At 43.3% G+C, this 15,023-nt stretch overlaps 1 protein-coding gene across 1 annotated transcript in view; it reads right to left on the bottom strand.

The window, feature by feature from the left end:
• LOC116983368 (probable phospholipid-transporting ATPase IM) overlaps positions 1 to 15,023 on the bottom strand; it is a 170,873-nt gene that overhangs the window by 58,613 nt on the left and 97,237 nt on the right. Inside the window, exons 16-18 of the mRNA XM_033037133.1 lie at positions 14,734 to 14,899; positions 2,495 to 2,683; positions 2,278 to 2,393 (exon numbers count right to left, since the gene is read on the bottom strand). Coding sequence (XP_032893024.1) covers positions 2,278 to 2,393; positions 2,495 to 2,683; positions 14,734 to 14,899 — 471 coding nt within the window. The remainder of the gene's footprint in view (positions 1 to 2,277; positions 2,394 to 2,494; positions 2,684 to 14,733; positions 14,900 to 15,023) is intronic.

Genomic DNA, 15,023 nt, shown 5'->3' on the forward strand with positions numbered 1-15,023 from the left:
TGAACGTTCTAAACCAGCGCGTTCACAGGATCCCACTAGAAAGCTGATTTAAATGGACATTAATTTACAGCAATTGAACACTAAATTCCTTCCATTTGGCCTATAAATTAATGTAAATGAGATTTTAAAATCATGTTTTATTGTGAATTATTTATGAATATTATTTGGACACTTAGGCTATTTAAAAATGTTAATCATTTATTAAGAAATGGATAGATGTTTAGATCTAGTAATTGAAGTTTGAAATTAGCTACACTTGGGTAACTAACTAATTATATGCTTTAATTTCAGGTCATCCAAGTAAGATTATTTTATATTTGTTTCAGAATGGTTCAATCTACGATAACTGAAAATTTCATTCAGTTCTCTTAATTTTTAAGAAGGTTATGGGCTTTTGACTGCACACGATCACAGCTTTTTTGTTATGTCCATAGAAAATCAATAGGGAACAAGATGCTAATTTCCGAGTATGAAAATGGCCATAACTTTTTAAATACTTGAGATATGAAAGTGAATTAGGTGTCAAATTAAACTTCTTTTTATTCTTTATCTGATGGGATAAATTACAGACTTGATTTTTTAAATCTCAAAATTTGCTAATTGTTGTGTGTCATCTATATCAATGATTTGGACGAGAACGTACATGGCATGATTTACAGGTTTGCAGATTACACTAACGTAGGTTATGTTTTAGATAATTAAGGTGGTTGTCAAAGATCTTGATCTGTTGCGCAGATAGACTGAGGAATGGTTAATGGAATTTAATACCGAGAAATGTGACATGTTGAATTTTGTGAAAATGGGCAGGACCTACACAGTGAATGGTGTTCTAAATGGCTTGTTTCTGTGTTGTATGACAATGACCCCATGTGATTTATGATCCTTTCCGCCTCATTGCTGTACCATCTGACACATCTGTGGACATTAAAGATAGGCATTTTCATAGGGTCATCGTCATTGAGTCATACAACATGGAAATACACTCCTCAGCTATCCAATCCATGTGAACCCTCAGTCAACCACTTGTACTTATCCTACACTAACTCGATTTTATTCTCTCCACATTCTCATCGAGTCCTCCAGATTCTACTACTTACTGCACTCTAAGGACAACTTATAATGGCAATCAAGTTACAAACCATTTGGATGTGGGAGGAATCTAGAAGATCTGGAGGAGACCTATGCAGTCATGGGAAGAACATGCAAACTCCATACTGACAGCACAGGGCTTCTGGATCAAACCCACATTGCTGAAGCTATGACATTGCAGATCTACTCTTACTGCCATCATGCCACCATATATAGATTAAACATGTGAACAATCAGTGGGGTTGCTTACAATTGTGGAATGGGAAGCAACTGTGTAATTTTTCATCTAGCCTGTTTTACAACACTCCTCAGGGCTCCACTGTTCACTGTGAATGTCCTGTCTCTGTGCTGAGCAATGACAAAGATTTCAAACAGCCATTCTCTTTCTGATAACATATCATAGAAGTAACTGCAAAGAAAATTGCTCTTAGTAGTTAGTAGTTTATATTGCAGCTCCAGCAGACATCAATGGACATGATTTCTGTACACCATATACTCAGGTCAATGGCTTTCCTTGTTACAGCATGTTAAGACTAGAATCTTTCACATGCTACATAAATAGTGCTATTGATAGAACTATTTGATTGCTCACAGATCCCAGTCACGCTCCTACCAGGTGGTAACCAAAGAAAATTACTTCGTAGAGAATCAATTGGAAGGTAATGGTGATTTCAGCTTCCCTTGGAGTGAATGAGGGTAAGTACTGCCCCTCATTAACAATCATTGATGCTGAATTTGACCGCATAATTTAGACCTGCTTCGGAGTGATTGATGCATGTTGAGTGCTGTCAAATGTAAAGTTGTTTGATGTCACTGCACATGCTCAGTAGTCTCTACAAGTCAGCTTAAAGTATCTGGTAGAGCTTCTGGAATGACATGCTACTGAGTACCTGATCCCTAATTTTTGCACTTAAATGCACAAGAGCGTATATCAGATAGTCTCACTGTTATTCTAATTGCAAATTCTGGACCACCATTAAATAAACAAATTGAATATGAAAGGACTTCTTTGCACCTGAGTTAATTGTTTGGAATTATTAACAAGAGCCAATGGGGAAATTATCCTTACTAGATTTGAATTTTGAGAAAATTAATACATTTGTTTTGGGAGATTGTGAAGTCCAGCATATTAAGATGTTTGTCTCAACATTTTTACACATTTAACAGAATATCAGTATCATTACTTACATCAAGATGTTCAGTGGTAATATCTCTTAAATGTTGAGATGAAGCATTTAGTCTCTCAAAAACAATAGTGTCAGCTCCCTTACAGTACAAATACAGATTCTTGTCAGGACCTCGAACTATGCAGCAAAATAAATTGAATTCCATTGAATATATAAATGTCAATATGATAGTATGCAATCATTAAAATTAAAAACGATTTTAGGTAAAACAGACTCACCTATTACAGACATCCTTTTCCTCACATTATCAAAATCCAGAATAGAAAGCAATTCATAGATCTTAGATTCACCCATTTCAACCACTGTTATTGTTTCGGGAGTACGGGATTGGAAAATAAAGCCAAAATTTCTTGCTGCGGTGACAAGTGCACCTTCATCTGGAGATTGAGCCTGATACACAAGGTCACCTATTTAAAAAAAAAAAGAGGCTGTAAATCTGGATACCTCATAGATAACTATTTGCAGCACCAACAAATGGAAATGTGTTTTAAATTTGAATAACTGCACACAAACCAATTTTGATTTAATTTACTAACTCGCAAAACTAAAATATAATAAAGCCATAGCATTTCTTTTAAACGGAAATATGCATCTGCATCAATTGGCATTTGGAATGTACATTATGTACTAGCTGCTGTTCTTATGCAGGTAATTCCACAGTATTATTAGATAGTGAGTTCTAGAATTTAGTCCCAAATATGATGGACATGGCAATATGTTTGCAGGTTATTGTGGGACTTAGATGGGAGCTTGCAAGTGATGGCCATTTTATTTCAAGGATAAGTAGTCATACTTGTTGGAGAATTACCCGGAGACTATGTACTTCCGGTGGCGCTGGTGCCAGCAGCCTCCACCTACAGCCCGGTATCTTTTTGTTTTTTTGTTTATTTAGTTATGTAAAAGTGTGTGTTTTTGTGTTTTTTTTGTGGGGGAAGAGGGTACGGTGCGGGGGATACCGTCCTTCAGCCGCTTCCTGGTGAGGACGCGACTATTATTCGAGTCGCGTCCTCGCCCCCCCCCCGAGCGGCCTACCTACTGGATTAGCGCGGCCTTTCCTGCCTGGACCGACCAGAGCTCCAGCAGCGGCGGGACAGCGCTGATACATCGCGGGGCTGGCGATGCCTTACCGGGGATCGCCGTCTGGAGCCCGGAATGCTGGACCTGCTGCACCGACATCATGGAGCTGCGGTTTGCGGGCTCCCAACGCGGGCGGCGCTGATGGACAGCGCGGGGTCCTGTGACTCTGCCCGGCTCGGGAGCTGCGGACTCGGGAGCTGCGGACTCCGGCTGCGGGAGGCGGCTGATCAGGAGGTCCGGGCCGCTGAGGAGGAGGATGTTCACCGTCGGGGTTCGGCGTCGGCGTTCCACCAGCCCGGCGTGAGGGCCTGAACATCGGGCCACCCGGGGCGGCGACTGCGGGTGCTAGGAAGACCTCGACCACGGGTGAACATCTGGGAAGAACGGAGGGGAGGCTGGCTGGACTATGGTGCCTTCCTCACCTTGGTGCCACTGTGTTATGTTGTGTCGTGGACTTTCAGTGTTTGTGCTTTTTTTTTAAATTCTATTTTATTTTTAATATGTTTTATTATTTATTATTATTTTTTATTTTTTTATTTTTATGATACTGCCGTAAGGGAAATTCATTTCGTTGTCTCTAACTGAGACAATGACAATAAATTTGAATACAATACAATACAATGTTATTGCCTGAAACTTGCATGCCCTTAACCTGTTTATGCCTAAACATAGTCCAACGTTGCCACATGAAGGTATGCCAATTAATTTGCAGATATGCCAATGTAATTAACCATTGAATAATTATTCGTGCACATGCCCATTTCTGAACTTACAATGACTATGACTTATTATTTTGTTACTGTGAGCTATAGCGGATACAATGAAAAACATTTGTTTTATGTGCTCTCCAAGTAAATCATACCATATATAAGTTCATCAGATCATGCAAAAGAGAAAATGAACAGAGTGCAGAATAGAGTGTTATATAGACAAAGTGCAGATAAAGAAAAAGCATCAAGTACTGCAACGATTTGGATTGGACGATTGGGATTTCATCCTTAGCATATGAGAGATCCATTTCTGCATCTGCTAACAATAGGGAAGAAGCTGTTCTTGAATCTCGCGGTAAGTGCTTGAATGCGTAAGATACTTGGGTCAAGAATATTGCGGGAGAACAGCTGAATTGATGCCATGCCAGTGAAAAAAAAAATTGACTTCTATTAATCATAATCATCTTTCTTTTTACAAGGTCAAATATCACTGGGTGGTGCCATCAGCGATGGCTGCCTTGCCAACGAGTTTGTCTGTCTTTTCGTCTTTTTTGTTATTTTTAGTATATTTTTTAAAGTTTATGTTAATGTTCTCTGGTTTGTTTTATGTGGGGGATAGGGGAGGGGATCGGGAGAAACTTTTTTCAATCTCTTACCTTGCCATAGATGCGATTGTTTTCCAGATCTTATCTCCGGTCGCTCTGCGGCATAACATCATGGAGCTGGCGGCCTTGCTCAAGTGACTTTGAGCCCCTCCGCGGGGCCGTGGACTTACCATCGGAGCCTGCGATCCCTTTCATAGGATCCGCGATCCCACCGCGGCCTGCGTATTTCAACATCGAGGAGCTCGCAATCTCGGGTAGAGACCGATGTCGGGAAGCTCCAAAGTCGCAGGAGTTTTAACTAGCCCCGACCCTGGGTCCGATCGCCCGGCACGGGGTAACTGAGATCCCCCCGATGTGGGAGCTTGATTGTCCTGACGCAGAGGGCCCGACCGCCAGTTGTGGGAGCCATGATCGTCCCGTTAATGGAAGGCTCGAGGCCTCCGACTGCGGGAGGTCAAAGAAGGGAAGAGATTGAACTTTTTTTTCACTTTCCATCACAGTGAGGAATGTGGTGGAATCACTGTGGTGGATGTTAATGTTAAAATGTATTTTGTGTGTCTTGTTGCTTTTTATTGGTATGACTGTATGGCAAGTCAAATTCCTCGTATGTTGCAAAACATACTTGGCTAATAAAGTATGATTATGATATTCTTTTAGGTTCATACTCAAGCTTATTGTCTCCATAAACAGGTCCAAATCTCATTTCTTTCACTTCATGTGGTTATAGAGAGTCATAGTCACAGAGCTATACACTGTTGTAACAGGCCCTTCAGCTCAACTTACCCATGTTGACCAATATGCCTACCTACACTAGTTCCACCTGCTGTTTTTTTGCTCTGTATCCCTCTAAACCTTTCCTATCCATGTACCTGTCCAAATATATTTTAAATGTTGTTATAGTAGCTGCCTAAATCACGTCCTCCTGCAGCTCAACAAATGTACCCACCACCCTCTGGGTGAAATGTTTGCCCCTCAAGTTCCTATTAAATCTTTCCCCTCTCAACTTAAATTTCTGTCCTCTGGTTCTTGATGTTCCCTATTCTAGGTAAAAGACTCTGTGTGTTTGCCCTATCTATCCCCTCATTATCTAAAATACTCAAGCACTCCAAGAAATATTCTCGCCTGCCCAACCTCTACCTGTAACACAGCCCCTCACAACCTAGCAAGATTGCCATAAATCTTCACTGCACTCTTTCGAGCTTAACACTTCCTTCCTAGAGCAGGGTTACCAAAAATGAACACAATACTCCAAGTATGGCCTCACGGATATGAGTTTACAAAAAAAGACACAAAGTGGGTCATGCAGCATCCCGGGATAACATTGAGAGGTGACAATTCAGGGTGGGACCCTTCTGAAGGAACAGCCCAAGTTTTGCACTCGATACCCTGTCTGATGAAGGCCAAAGTACCAAAATCCTTTTTGACCATTCTAAATACCAGTGATGCAACTTTCAAGGAACCATGTACCTGCACTCCTAAATCCTTCTGCTCTACGGCACTCCCCAGGGCACTACCTTTCACTGTGAAAGTCCTGCCCTGGTTTAACTTCTGTAAATGACCCAGTCATTTGCACAATGTGGTACAGCATAGTTTTATTAAAGATCACTTACAGTACCCTTCAGCATGTTGCTATAGCTTATGTAGCAACTATTCGACTGCCAGCATGAGTTGAGTTCTGATAATATAAACCGTGTAGTAGGCGGATCTTCTACTATTAAAGCACTACAATTGGTTAGTGTGGAGTAACCAATCTAAATCTTTCCTTGTAGAAATGAAATGAAGCACAACTAAATGCAAGCCTATAAGCAGAAACACACTAATATGTGATGGCTAAATAATACAATACCCGAAACGCTATAGCGCATGCAGGGACGTATAGATGGTTACACAAAATCTCCATATTTAAGGGGTGGCCTACAGATCCGTCCGGCATGCGTGCGGTATAGATCCGCATCTCCTCCCTTCACCGGGGAAGTGACGGGATTTAACCGGGGACGGTGCCGGAGACCCACAGGGTGGAAGTGGCGAAGCCAGCGAGCATGGCGCCGAACGTTGTGGTGATGCCGTGGAGGGCACGGTCAGTGGTTGTTCTGCAGCAGCTGAGTTCAAGGGAGGAGTCAGTCTGACAGTAGGAAGGTACATCAGATGTGTGACCTCTGCATACAAAACTGCACGACGTGGTTCCTTCATAGGAAGGAGATGTTGACGGTTGCGTCTGTAAAGGCCTCTGTTGGCGCTTACCAGGTAGGAGCGCGGTTCCTTGGCAGGGCTGTGAATGTGACGCAAATGGCCATAGCCCTTGTCGATCTGAAGGCGAACAACTTGCCCCCTGGAGAGAGGTTTGAGTGGTTTGCTGGACTTGATGATAGATTGTTTCTTTGCATCGCGTTTCTGCTGGAGTTGTTTCTGGACAACGGGAGGTGAACGGACCTGTGGCTGCAACAGCTGCTGGGGCACGGGCACGGGCAGGGCAGCACGGGTTTGACGAGACATCAGGCGTTGGGTTGGAGACCCCAGTATTGGGTCGTGGGCGATGTTCCTTAAGTTGAACAGGTCCAAGTATTCGTCAGATTTAGCAAGGTGTGAGCACTCCATTAATTGTTTGGCGCTACGGACTGCCCGTTCTGCGAATCCATTGGACTGTGAAAATTCAGGACTGCTGGTGACATGGCGAAAATCCCATCGTTGATCAAAGTTTTTGAAACACTGACTGGGGAACTGACTGCTGTTATCAGATAGGAGACGCGCAGGGGCGCCGTGCACAGAGAAGCGGCGTGACACCTTTTGGATGACAGCGTCAGATGTGATGGTTTGGAGTAGGTCAATTTCGAACCAGCCTGAATACGAGTCAACGAGAACCAGATAGTGTTTTCCACGCCACTCGAATATGTCGGTAGCGACATTGGACCATGGATGAGGAGGAACAGGGTGTGAGAGCAAAGGTTGTTTCTGTTGGTGTGGCATTAGGCTGTTGCAGACAGCACAGACTTCGACTTTTTCATGTATATACTTGGTCATACCAGGCCAGTAAAACATGCTCTGTGCTCGTTGTAGGGTTGCTTCCACACTGGGGTGGCCTCTGTGGATGTACTTGTCCCGAAACAGCTGGGATGACTGCTTTGTGACCCTTGATTATAACCCCATCCTGTAGTACCTGTTCATTGCAAACTACGTAGTACGGGTGAATCGCAAGCGGGGTACTGTGTTGTTTATCCGGCCAGCCATGCCGGATTCTTGAGGACAGTAATTGTAGAGTTTCATCGGCAGCCATGTGTTCTGCCGGGCTGCTTAGGCATTCAGTAGGTACGTACGACACCATCATTACCGTGAACTGGTCTAGTTCTGAGGGCTGTTGTTCGCAGGTTTTGCGTGGGGCTCTTGATAGCATGTCAGCTATGCGCATGTCCTTGCCCTTTTTGAAGACTATAGTAAAGTCGAACCGCTGTAGCTGCATCATCATCCTTTGCATGCGAGCCAGAGCAGCGTGAATGGGTTTGTTCAGAATGGTGACCAGCGAACTAGTGGTCTGTTTCCACAATCAGAGATTTGCCAAAAATAAAGTCTTTGAATTTCGTGCAGGCAAAAACCACAGCAAGCAGTTCCTTTTCGATCTGGGCATAATGTTGTTCAGTTTCTGTCAGGGTACAGGAGGCGTAAGCAACAGGTCTGCAGTTGCCTGTAGGCAAGCAGAGCCAGGTCCATATTGGGATGCGTCACATGTGAGTGTCACTGGTAACTTTAAAGCAAAGTAGGCGAGGGTTGGAGCACCGGCCAGTTGCAACTTGAGGATTTCGAAAGCTCTTTGGTGCGGTGGGTACCAGGACCAGGCAGTTTCCTTGGGAGTCAGTTCCCGCAGGGGGCAGATATATTTGTTGAGGTTGGGAATGAATTTCCTCAGGTAGTTGAACATTCCCAAGAATCTCTGTAAACTCGTAACGTCAGTGGGAACTGACATCTCGTTGATGGCGGTGGTCTTGGATGGGTCCGGTCTGAGACCATTACTGGTGAAAACATGGTCGACATAGTTGACTTCTGTGACAAAATCTGCATTTTAGAGGGTTGAGCTTGAGATGGATGTCTTTGGCATGGTCTAGTACTTTTTTTAGATAGGCATCATGTTCAGCCGTGTCGTGTCCAGCAACGAGAATGTCATTGACAATGATGGCGCACGGATACCCCGCAAATAATTGTTCCATTGTGCGCTGGAAAACCTTGCTAGCAGAGTTAATGTCGAAGGGCATTCTCAGTAATTTGTAGCGGCCAAAGGGGGTGCCGAACATGGTGAGATTGGACGAGTCAGGGTCCAGCGAGATCTGCAAAACAAACTTGTGACATCCAGAACAGAGAACACAGATGCACTGCCTATCTGAGCAGCAACTTCCTCTACTGTTCGCATCAGGTAGTGTAGGCGTTTGATCGCTGTGTTTAGGTCTCTGGGGTTGATGCAGATTCGGATTTCTTCCTTGTTTTTCTTTGTTGCAACCACCATGGTGGAAACCCATTCGGACGGGTCACTAACTGTAGCAATGACATCCAGGAACACCATCCATTGTATACTCTGTCGCGCATCGCATGTGGAATGCGGTATGGTGCTCGGACCACATTTGGATCAGTGGCGATATTGTACTTGATGGGCAGCTTTCCAAGCTTGTCGTCAAATAGTTCTTTGTATTGTGAAAGTATCTGCAGAGTGGAGCCCTCAGTGGGAGAGATTTGATGGACAGCAGGCCCAAAGATAATCAGGCCTAGATCCTGGCATGCGTTGATGCCAAGCAGAGTTGCAGAATCCCTCGAAAAATGAAAAACTTCAGTTTGTGAGCTTGTGACTTCACGTGGCAATTCAGTTCAGTTTCCCCAAGTGGAAGCAGTACCTCTCCCCCATAGGCTCGTAACATGGCCTTGGTGTTTTCAATACGTTCAGTATTACGAATTTGTTTAAATTCAGATAAGGACATGACATTACATTTAGCACCAGTGTCAATCTTTGCAAGCGCAATGTTGCTGTTAACGAGGAGAGACTTCAGGGTCAAGTTGCTTGTTAGTGGAAGCAAATGGGAGTGGATGTCTGGACTGTTATCTTGGTTCACAGGGAGGAGATAAGGGGATGGCGCTTCCAGCTCTTGAAATTCGTTATCGGTAGGTCCATGTTTTAACAGGTGTACATTGTGTCTTGGGAATGAACGAGCCATGCGAGAACGACAACATTGCATGAAGTGGATAAATTTCTTACAGTAGTGGCAAATTTTACCGTAAGCAGCACAGAATTCGTGACCTGGAGCATGGGAGCCATCACAGTTAGAGCACCATTCGATAGATCTCTGAGGCTGCCAGGGTGGGGTGGGTTCTGAACACCGGTTACGATAGGAGGTGTCGGTAGCATCGACATTGAATGGGGATCGTGGCCCAGAGCCCAAAGACTTTGTGTAGGAAGCTGTAAGTTCAGCGATTCTGCAAGCAGGTTCAGCTCGGTCCAAGATCAATTCAGTGTCGTGAAACAATTTGTCTCGTACCTTGTCACTGAGTAAACCTTCTACCAGTTTGTCATGAATGAGATCTTCACACAAATCTCCGAAAAGACAGGGTGCAGCCATATGTTTTAAATCACTGAGGAAGTTATCAATAGGTTCTCCTTGCTATTGGAAGCGAGCAAAAAACTTAGTACGCTCAATTATGGAGTTGGTTCGAAGGTTGCATAGCTGTCTGAACTTAGTGAGCAGGACTGCAGGGTCATCCATAGTTTCAGCAGGCACCGCAACCTGATTGTTGTGATCCATAACAGCAGGCGCGTAGTTAAAATGCTCTGCGCGCTTCATTGCTTCAGGGCCAGCAACATTAAGTAGTATAGAGGCATGCACGTTATGTGCAGCGTTGCGATAAGCAGCACGAATGTAATGGTTGTAGTCGCTCTCAAAGATGCGCCAATGTTCAGTGATGTCCGAGTCAAAGATCAGAGGATCTGGACGGCGAAGCAAGCTAGCCTTGGTAGCGATAACGAGTATACAAAACAAACTAGGTGGACAAAATAAAACCCGATATACTTAAACGCGGAGTGGAGACAACCACTTCTTGACACCATGTAAATGACCCAGTCATTCGCACAACATGGTACAACATAGTTTTATTAAAGATCACTTACAGTACAATTCAGCATGTTGTTATAGCTTGTGTAGCGACTATTCGACTGCCAGCATGAGCTAAATTCTGATAATATAAACCATATAGTAGGCGGCGCTTCTACCAATAAAGCACTACAATTGGTTAGTGTGGCGTAACCAATCTACAACTTCCCAAAACGTTAAACCTTTGTGGACAATAGACAATAGGTGCAGGAGTAGGCCATTCGACCCTTCGAGCCACACCGCCATTCAATGTGATCATGGCTGATCATCCCCAATCAGTACCCCGTTCCTGCCTTCTCCCCATATCCCCTGATTCCGCTATCTTTAAGAGCCCTATCTAGCTCTCTCTTGAAAGTATCCAGAGAACCGGCCTCCACCGCCCATTGAGGCAAATAATTCCACAGACTCACAATTCTCTGTGAGAAAAACTGTTTCCTCGTCTCCGTTCTAAATGCTTACCCCTTATTCTTAAACTGTGGCCCCTGGTTCTGGACTCCCACAACATCGGGAACATGTTTTCTGCCTCTACCATGTCCAAACCCTTAACAATCCTATATGTTTCAATATGATTCCCTCTCATCCTTGTAAACTCCAAAGTGTACAAGCCCATCCGCTCCATTCTCTCAGCATATGACAGTCCCGCCATCCCGGGAATTAACCTTGTAAACCTAAGCTGCACTTCCTCAATAGCAAGAATGTCCTTCCTCACATTAGGGGACCAAAACTGCACACAATACTCCAGGTGGGCCTGCACAAAATACTCACTAGGGCCCTGTACAACTGCAGAAGGACCTCTTTGCTCCTATACTCAACTCCTCTTGTTATAAAAGCCAACATGCCATTCGCTTTCTTCACTGCCAGCTGTACCTGCATGCTTACTTTCATAGACTGATGTACAAGGACCCCTGGATCCCATTGTACTTCCCCTTTTCCAAACTTGACGCCATTTGGATAGTAATCTGCCTTCCTGTTTTTGCTACCTAAGTGGATAACCTCACATTTATCCACATTAAACTTCATCTGCCATGCATCTGGTTTATCTGCATTAAACTCTATTAAACATTCCTCAGCCCTCTTGCCCAACTGATCTTGTTGTAGTTTTTGACAACCACCTTCAATATCTACAGTAACTCCCACTTTAATGTCATCTTCAAACATACTAATCATGCCTTCTACATTCTGATCCAAATCTGATCCAACTGCTGGGGGAGGAGCAGGGGCAGAAAAGGGGGAGCCGGCGTGCTTTGTAACGTTGTCAGCGCCGTAGGTGGCCGCTATTTGAATACATTGTGTATGCAAGCAAAGAATCCCACTTTGCCTAGCCACCTGTGGCAATAAAGTATTCCCATTCCTATAGACAACTTCTATGGCTTTGCCCTCATCAACTATTTTGCATATCTCTTCAAAAAACTCAATCAGATTCATAAGACCTGATCTGCTATGTGCAGAAACATGCTGACTTTGCCCAATTAGCACCTGCCTATCCAAATGCATATATATCTTTTCCCTCAGAATCCTCTCCAGTAATCTGCCTACCACAGATGTTAGGCTCCCTGGTCCATAGTTCCCAGGCGTTTCCTTGTAACCCCTCCTAAATAGAAGTACAGCATTAGCCACCCTGCAGTCTTCTGGCACCTCACCGGTCTCTATTGATGATTCACATATCTCAGCCAGGACGCCTGCAATTTATTCTCCAGCTTCCCACGGAGTCCTTGGATATATTTGACCATGCCCGAGAGATTTATCTATCTCCATACACTTTGAGACGTACAGCACCAATTGGACCATAATACTGATGTCCTTCTCCATGGTAAAAACAATTTTCATTGAGGATCTTGCCCATCTCCACACAGACATGACTGCTTTGGCATCCAAGGGGCCAGATTCTCTCTTTAGTTACCCTCTTTACCTTAATTTACATCACATTTATTTGAATTTCTCTTAATATTATCTGCCGGAGCTATCTCCCGCCCCCTTTTTGCCCTCCTCATTTCCTTCTTTAGTATGCTCCTCAGTTCACACTTGTTCCATGCCTCCTTTTTCCTGACCAGAGCCTCAATTTCCCTCATCATTTAGTGCACTTCAGACACACTGCTGCACACTAATCTGAGAACATGTCATCATGGCCTGGTTCAGTAACTTAAACACTTTGTTGACAAATATTCATTAACCTTCTGCACACTGACGGGTTGCTTGAATGCCTGTTCAGCAACTCAAACACGCATTATACGCCATACTAAAGGGCCTGTCCCACTTGGACGACCTAATCTACGAGTCTAGAAGACCCTAGACGAGTTGAAAAAAATGTCAAGGTCGTGTTGACTCGCCGTTGTAAAAGACCTCCTACGACTATGTCTACGACCTCCTACGACTATGTCTACGACCTCCTACGATTATGTCTACGACCTCCTACAAACCCCCTCGACCTCAGTCTTCCACACCTAAGACCAACTACGACTAGCTACGAGTGGAAAATTATCACATGATAAAATGATGTCACGTTTGCATTTTCTTCTTGGGCCAGTTACCGACCTACGACTACCGACAACTACCCACGACTAATACGACTACCATCACGACCTACTACGACCTACCTACAACCTACCTGCGAGTAAAAAGTATCAATTTTTTCCATGCCAACCTTTTTTTTACTCGTGGACATTTTTTATCTGGCTGGAAAAAACGCCGCAAACCTACTTGAGGCCACGAGTACGCGGAGACCACTCACGAGCATGAGGAAGAGTTACGAAGACCTCCTACGACCTCGTGGCGACCATGCTGCAAGTATGAGTCAAGGGCAAACTCGGCAGAGGTCGCCAATTAGGTTGTGAAAGTGGGACAGGGGCTTAACACAATGAGCTGAATGGCCTCCTTCTGTGCTGCAACCATTCTATGCCTCTATGACATGAGTGATCTGGCCAAAAATAGTGAGCGAACAACATCATTTTTTGGTTAATAGCTCTTCCTTTAATTGCTCACACTGCTTTATTTTATAATCTACCTTTGTTAAATATTTTTTTAGCCTCTGTTAAAAAGCCTAGAACAAGGCTAGAACCAGTTTTACTGTTCCTGCCAAAATAAGAATTTACAGGTAAAGACTCACCTTTTAAATCCCAAACAAACATTAGTTTCTTAACTCTTAATCAAATAAATTAAAATAAATCTAATCAAATTAAAATTTTAAATGCTCAGGAATAACAATACGATTATTCCTGAGCAATAACCAGCAACTCCACTTGCCCTGTTTTCTTTCTCTAAATACTTTGTAGCCACAATTGTTTAGTTTGCATTCCTGTTCATATTTAAGCCAATTCTCTATGAAAACTACCATCCGGCAATCAGCAACTGCAACTTTTCAATCTAATTTGTAATACTCTTTGCATTACACCTCCGTCCCAACCTGCTCTAGTTTGTTTTATTTATTTTCTTTACTTTTTGTTCACATTCTTTCTTCACCTTTCTCGGTCCTGTTGCTATTTTCTTTTTCCTTCTTTGACTTCCTGCATATTGTGCTCAATTGCAGCTTTTTTTAAAACCCTCTATACAGTGGAATACTGCTCTTTATTTACATAGGAAAACAATGATGCTTTGAGTATTGATAAGAGAAGGCAAAGTATTTTAATAATTATCTTTTTAAAAAGAAAATAAAGATCCTTGGGCTAGAAATTGTTAAACACACAGTAATGTGTTCTTAATATGGTGGGTTACAGTGGGAAACATGTCTGTCTATTTTGGGGCTCTTCCTAATGTGCTTGTGTAAGTCATGTGAGTCTTGGGCATTTGGTACAGATAGGCACAGTAACACGCGGCTCCAACTTAATATACATCATCTCTTGCCACAATGCATTCCCTCAACTCCTTACACTTTCCCTCAATTATGTGGCATATGCAAATGAATATATTATCCTTATTAGTAAACCTCCTCATGAATGACAATATTTCTTACCCTTCAACTTTTCCTCGGGCATCACTGTGTGGCATAACGACAGCAAACGAAGGAATTCATGGACTTTAGGATCACCAATTTTAACAGCTTCAACAAGACTGTGGTCATAGAACACAAATTTCAGATCTGCCATGGAATTAAATGAAAAGTCCACTTTCTCTGTTTGCTGTGGAGATGAAAAAAAATGACCTGTTAGTATTTTCAAAATACATATTCATTACTGCATGTGTATTCAAGTGAAACAATAACTTTGTGGACAACAAGGGAAATACTTGCTTGTATGAAGCAAC

Source organism: Amblyraja radiata, chromosome 1, assembly GCF_010909765.2.
Source record: "Amblyraja radiata isolate CabotCenter1 chromosome 1, sAmbRad1.1.pri, whole genome shotgun sequence".
NCBI classification, from domain to species: domain Eukaryota; kingdom Metazoa; phylum Chordata; class Chondrichthyes; order Rajiformes; family Rajidae; genus Amblyraja; species Amblyraja radiata.